Source organism: Rutilus rutilus, assembly GCF_951802725.1.
Source record: "Rutilus rutilus genome assembly, chromosome: 16".
Lineage (NCBI taxonomy): Eukaryota > Metazoa > Chordata > Actinopteri > Cypriniformes > Leuciscidae > Rutilus > Rutilus rutilus.
The window spans coordinates 37,267,146-37,274,645 of NC_140224.1; the positions used below are offsets into that span (position 1 = coordinate 37,267,146).

The 7,500-nt window shown below is 38.5% G+C and overlaps 1 protein-coding gene across 3 annotated transcripts in view; it reads left to right on the plus strand.

Moving 5' to 3' along the window:
• rgs7b (regulator of G protein signaling 7b) overlaps positions 1-7,500 on the plus strand; it is a gene marked incomplete at its 3' end in the record, with an annotated part of 48,059 nt that overhangs the window by 2,871 nt on the left and 37,688 nt on the right. For all 3 annotated transcript variants that reach the window (XM_084433756.1, XM_084433757.1, XM_084433755.1), the window contains exon 2: positions 1-91. This exon is cut by the window's left edge and continues 18 nt beyond it. In XM_084433756.1, the coding sequence (XP_084289882.1) occupies positions 5-91 (87 nt within the window). In that variant the 5' untranslated portion in view covers positions 1-4. The remainder of the gene's footprint in view (positions 92-7,500) is intronic.

Here is a 7,500-nt window from a genome sequence, read left to right on the forward strand (position 1 = left end):
AGGAATGGCTCAGCCGGGATCGGGATCGGCTCAGACTCAGAGCACTAATGGAGTGGCGGATGAGTCTCCCAACATGCTGGTCTACAGGAAAGTAAGTACAGCGGATCCATAATGTCCCGAAACACCGGCACAACAGGAACCATCCCGTTCCATCAGCAGTCTTTAGTTTTAAACCGCAGTCGGTCAGATAACTCCACACGGACTCCGGCTGTCGGTGTTCCCGAGGCTCGGTCGTGCACCTGACAGTGGGAACCTCCCGTCATGAGTTCCGGCTTCATCTCCAGTGTGTGGAGCTCAGTCTGAGCTGGAGTTTGTGTCTTCATCTCCTACATTAGTTCATGGCTCAGAGTTTGAGCGGAGAGACTCTGACCAGAGGACGGATGGACGGATGTTTGATTACTCTGGTCGTTGTGTTCCACTGATTTGATTGGACGCGCCACATCTCGAGAGTGTGGATGTTTTGTATACACTTAAAAAAAGTGGGTTGCACTTTATTTGGTAACACTTTCTTACACAGTGTCCTTGTTACATATGTTACATGTACTTACCATAGTAATAACAGTAAATTATGCATAATTACATGCAACTAACCCTCAAACAAACCCTAACCCTATAGTAAGTACATGTGGTTAATTAATATTACTCAGTACTTAAATGTATAATTACACTGTAACAATGACACCTTAAAATAAAGTGTAACACTTGTGTGTAGTTACATTGCACTTACTCAAATAAGAACTGAGTAATCTTATGCAACCTTATGCATTATTACTGTAGTAAGTAGATGTAGTAATTCACCTTAAAATAAAGCGTTACCAAAAATTGTGTAGGATTTACTTTGAAACCATTTGCACTCAGAAATGTATAGTTAATTTCACATATATAGGTGTGAACGCTGATATAGGTGTGAACGCTGATATAGGTGTGAACGCTGATATAGGTGTGAAGGCTGATATATAGGTGTGAACGCTGATATATAGGTGTGAACGCTGATATATAGGTGTGAAGGCTGATATATAGGTGTGAATGCTGATATATAGGTGTGAAGGCTGATATATAGGTGTGAACGCTGATATATAGGTGTGAACGCTGATATATAGGTGTGAAGGCTGATATATAGGTGTGAATGCTGATATATAGGTGTGAAGGCTGATATATAGGTGTGAATGCTGATATATAGGTGTGAAGGCTGATATATAGGTGTGAATGCTGATATATAGGTGTGAATGCTGATATATAGGTGTGAATGCTGATATATAGGTGTGAATGCTGATATATAGGTGTGAAGGCTGATATATAGGTGTGAATGCTGATATATAGGTGTGAATGCTGATATAGGTGTGAAGGCTGATATATAGGTGTGAAGGCTGATATATAGGTGTGAAGGCTGATATATAGGTGTGAACGCTGATATAGGTGTGAATGCTGATATATAGGTGTGAACGCTGATATAGGTGTGAACGCTGATATATAGGTGTGAATGCTGATATATAGGTGTGAAGGCTGATATATAGGTGTGAATGCTGATATAGGTGTGAACGCTGATATATAGGTGTGAACGCAGATATATAGGTGTGAATGCTGATATATTGAACGCTGATATATAGGTGTGAATGCTGATATATAGGTGTGAATGCTGATATATAGGTGTGAATGCTGATATATAGGTGTGAATGCTGATATATAGGTGTGAAGGCTGATATATAGTTGTGAATGCTGATATATAGGTGTGAATGCTGATATATAGGTGTGAAGGCTGATATATAGGTGTGAACGCTGATATATAGGTGTGAATGCTGATATATAGGTGTGAATGCTGATATATAGGTGTGAATGCTGATATATAGGTGTGAATGCTGATATATAGGTGTGAATGCTGATATATAGGTGTGAAGGCTGATATATAGGTGTGAATGCTGATATATAGGTGTGAATGCTGATATATAGGTGTGAAGGCTGATATATAGGTGTGAACGCTGATATATAGGTGTGAATGCTGATATATAGGTGTGAAGGCTGATATATAGGTGTGAATGCTGATATAGGTGTGAACGCTGATATATAGGTGTGAATGCTGATATATAGGTGTGAACGCTGATATAGGTGTGAACGCTGATATATAGGTGTGAATGCTGATATATAGGTGTGAAGGCTGATATAGGTGTGAACGCTGATATAGGTGTGAACGCTGATATATAGGTGTGAATGCTGATATATAGGTGTGAAGGCTGATATATAGGTGTGAATGCTGATATATAGGTGTGAAGGCTGATATATAGGTGTGAATGCTGATATATAGGTGTGAAGGCTTATATATAGGTGTGAATGCTGATATATAGTGAACAAAATGAATGTGTCATATAGGCCTATTGAAATCAAGTTTTTATGTGATAAAAGATTTTAAAAGAACTGGACGCGTGAATGAGGCAAATTAACGTCTGCCGCGCTAAACGCCTCATTCGCCACAAGACCTCCAGACGCGCGTAAATGCGTCTTTGCATTAACTTAACATTGAAATCACTCGCGCCAGACACTCTATTCGCGTTTGGTGTGAACGCAGCTTCACGGTGCGCGTCCACTACAGCGGCAAAACTGCGCTCGGTGCCGCTGGCAACGCTGTAACGTCTCCGCTTTGGGGTGTGTCTGTTACGAGTGTGTTTGTTTTTTTCAACACACGGACAGTATAATCATCATGCACGCGATTACATTTAGAAATAGACAAGCTTTGTTTCCAAATGCACCAAGCAAAGATCCTTTCAATTTTATAAACCCAGCCAATATAATAACAATAAACACATCCAAAATAAAATCTTTAACATATAAACAACTGCAAAGCGTCTAATTTGTAAACAAAATGATTTACGCACTAAATCCATCATAAACTGCCGACCGCGTTTTTCGCTTGATATTATTTGCATAAAGTCGAGAACTGCCCAACCTTTTGACGCTCTCAGTCGCTCTCAACGCTTTCTCCGGTCCGCTGTCAATCCCAAAATGCACTGCTGAGCGTGAAGCTCGACTTCCATGGAATGAATTGAAAACGCTTGCTCCGCTCGCTCCGTGCCAGTGGACACGCACCGTTCGGCGAGCCTTTTAAACAACATACGTGAACCACCGTCTTACCATGAATATTTTTGGACGTAAAAAAAAAAAAAAAAAAAAAAAAAAATCGATATTGCGTTTTTGAAAATCGATACAGTATTGCAAAATAAAATATCGCGATACTCATGTGTATCGATTTTTTCTTACACCCCTAGCTGATATATAGGTGTGAATGCTGATATATAGGTGTGAAGGCTGATATATAGGTGTGAAGGCTGATATATAGGTGTGAAGGCTGATATATAGGTGTGAAGGCTGATATATAGGTGTGAAGGCTGATATATAGGTGTGAATGCTGATATATAGGTGTGAATGCTGATATATAGGTGTAAACGCTGATATATAGGTGTGAAGGCTGATATATAGGTGTGAAGGCTGATATATAGGTGTGAATGCTGATATATAGGTGTAAACGCTGATATATAGGTGTAAACGCTGATATATAGGTGTGAACGCTGATATATAGGTGTGAAGGCTGATATATAGGTGTGAATGCTGATATATAGGTGTGAAGGCTGATATATAGGTGTGAAGGCTGATATATAGGTGTGAAGGCTGATATATAGGTGTGAAGGCTGATATATAGGTGTGAATGCTGATATATAGGTGTGAAGGCTGATATATAGGTGTGAAGGCTGATATATAGGTGTGAATGCTGATATATAGGTGTAAACGCTGATATATAGGTGTGAAGGCTGATATATAGGTGTGAAGGCTGATATATAGGTGTGAAGGCTGATATATAGGTGTGAAGGCTGATATATAGGTGTGAAGGCTGATATATAGGTGTGAAGGCTGATATATAGGTGTGAAGGCTGATATATAGGTGTGAAGGCTGATATATAGGTGTAAACGCTGATATATAGGTGTGAAGGCTGATATATAGGTGTGAACGCTGATATATAGGTGTGAAGGCTGATATATAGGTGTGAAGGCTGATATATAGGTGTGAAGGCTGATATATAGGTGTGAATGCTGATATATAGGTGTAAACGCTGATATATAGGTGTGAAGGCTGATATATAGGTGTGAACGCTGATATATAGGTGTGAACGCTGATATATAGGTGTGAAGGCTGATATATAGGTGTGAAGGCTGATATATAGGTGTGAAGGCTGATATATAGGTGTAAACGCTGATATATAGGTGTGAATGCTGATATAGTAATTGTTGTAGTTTTCGTTCTTGCTGTGAACGGGCCTTTATTCTGTGGCAGAAACAAGAAAGACGAGCGTCTGACTCCAGATGTTCAGTCCTCCTGCTGTCATACACAAGCTTTTTTGTTATGATAGTTTTGTGGAAATAAAGGTTATAGATATTTCACCTGTTTATGTGAGTATCTGTCAGTCGGTGTCGAGAACCAACCAACTAAAAGTGCTTACTTTACTACATTAGCTACATCTGCAATTAAATAAATCAGTTCAGTTCCTAAATTACTTATTTACCTGTATGAAGTGGCCCACATTTCTACTGTACAAAAGGTTTAAAATACTGTTTATATTGAATTTGATGATTTTTAAAAGTTGAACTTCTGAATTTCTGATTATGTTGTAGTTGCATTTAATTATTTACATTGCATTTGCATTTCCCTGCCGATACCGTTTTCGGGGTCACACGTCATGATGACCTACTGATGTAAATGGTTTGGAATGAACAGTGATCTAAATGTCTGGTGTTCGTGACCCTGAATTGCTCTGATTATATATTTATATAGATATAGTGCAGTGAGGACACCATCAGGACGGTGAGCTCGCTCGGTCTCTGGCTCTTCAGGCCCTGAAGAGTCTCGTCTGACCTCTTTTCGTCTGCAGTTTGGATGTGTTTCGTCTCTGCTCTATATTCAGGGATCTCCGTGTTTGTGACCCGAATAGAGATATTTAATTCATTTTCTTGTAGCAGCCTCTTTTATTAGATCATTTGTTCTGGACTAAACCTTCAAATTATATCATTTAGAAATTTCATTAATGGACATATTTTAAAAAGACTTGAAAATGTTAGATATTCTATCAATAGCAAACTGAAAGAGCTTATATAATTTCTATCTTTTTTATGTTCTTGTAAGAAAAATATTGTTATTATTAAATGTTATTTTCTCTATTTTAAAGGGATGCACGATAAATCTGCCCCCATAATCGGTATCAGTTATTTTTTTATGTGAAAGATTTGTCCGATATATTAAAGCCGATAAATAATCTATTATTTCTTCCATCTGAGACTCTTCAGATGCACACTGTTCAACATCATGGTTTTGAATTGCTTTAAATATGATTGAAATCACTTCAAAAAAGGAAAATACAGCGAAGTGCAACATGTGCGGCGCAAGTCTGTCATATAAGATACATAAAATCATAATAAGAACATGATAATTGTGTGTTTGGGACGTTGCTATTAATTGTGAGACTTTTGTTTGTGTAATCAGGCTCTCAAAAATTATATAAAAATGTAATATAGCCAATATATCGGTTATTGGCTTTCAAATATAAAGAATTATCGGTTATCGGTATCGGCCAAAATGTTCATATCGGTGCATAAAGTTTTATATTATCATGATTATTTACATTTCTGCTACTCTGAGTTTATGAAATTAGACATTTTATTTATTTATTTAATGCTGTTATGCTAAAAATCCCAGTGTAAGTGCAGTCAGCTGTGACTGTCAAGTTGAGATCTAATTGATTACAAAATAATTATATGTTATTGGATTTGAACCCTGTACCGCTCGTCTTAAATATGACCAACTGAAGTAGTTAATGAGAGTGTGGACGTGCCTGTCGACGAATGCCAATCAGCAGTGAGAGAGTGACAACTTTCCTCTGGGATTTCACTTTTAATAAACCATTTTATGCGCCATTTAATAAACGCATTTCCCAGAGTGACCTACGGCTATTTGTAGCTCCAGCAAACAGAGATGCTGAAACGGAGCTGTTCTGGTGGGATCATTATTTCTGCACGACCTCCAGTTGTTCTTGAACTTGTAACTTTTTTTTGTTACCAGCAAAGTCTATAAAAGAGCATCTATTCTGCATCTTCAGTGTGTAATGTTGCTGTTCGATCATGAAGAAGCTCCAGTTCTTCTCTATATCAGAGTCAGTGTTCCTGAACTCCTGAAACGCCTCCACTGTAGTCTTGAGTTTCTTCCGGGAACACGTCACAATATTCCTCATTATAATAATTCATGCGCAGAATAAAGGGGCGGGGCCTGGTTGAGTTAGTTAGTAGTGTGTTAAACTGGCGGTTATGGTAAGGGGCGGGACATTTCCCAAACACACTCGAAGCGCTCGACCAATCACAACACACCGCTCCAGCCGACCAGTCAGAGCACAGTGTGCTTTTCAGGAGGAGGGGCTTCATAGAGACAGGAAGTAAACGTGTGTGTTTTCCGTACAACGCCGTAACTCGCTGCTTCACTACTATAGTACGATGCATCGTTGAAGAAATCAACTAGTTAGCTAGGCTAGATGTTTCCCGAAACTGTATTGTCGCAAATTGGTCGTTCAAACACGTTAGTTAATGATGTCACGCATGTGGAGTAATAACTTTTAATTAATCAGTTTGAGATCGAATTAGAGATTCGATCATAGGCTCGTTCTTACACACTAGAGCTCGTTCACACATGCGCACTCTTCAGAAACTACGCTTTAAATCTCTCGACAAACTAAAGACGTAAATGACATTTGTATGTATTCTAAATAAAAGATAGAGGTTGTATTGAAAGTCAGCTTGCTTATTTGGCTCAAGATCAGGATTAAGGATAAGAATATGAGGAAAATAATCAACATTCAAGCAGGAAAACCTGTTCTAGTAGAGCCTGAAAACAACATCAAGCCTCTTTTATCCATTTTGCTCTTGAAGAAACTGATGCAAAGTTAGTTCATAATCTTGTCTTTTGTCAATTACGGAGCGTAGTCTATTATTGTCGTCATTAATTGCATAATTGAAGTCATTGTGCTGCTTAGTAGTTGTAGGAGGCGAGTTCTGCGCTCTGTTATGAAGCGCAAACTATACTGATGTGTAAAACATGTCAGATCTGTCATCCGTCTTTCAAACCCGTTCGACTTTCATTCTTCTGTCGAACACAAAAGGAGATGTTTTCTTCCTCTGAACTGTTTCTTCAGGTTCTGTAAGTCATGAGGTTCAGCGCAGGTTTGTCGTACAGGTCTTGTTTTCTGAGAGGATTGTAGTTAATGATTTATTCAGTGAATGGGAGATTACTGACGCAGCTTCATTTTCAAATTCATAATGTCCCAAGAGGCAAATATGAGAGTAGTTACATCCGATTAGTTGAATCAGGACACATGTCTCTTCCACAAGACCATGCATTTCAATGAGGCTCACATTTCACACCAAAATTAAAAGAAAAATATGATTTTGCCATTCAGTTTTTGCCACTTCTCATCT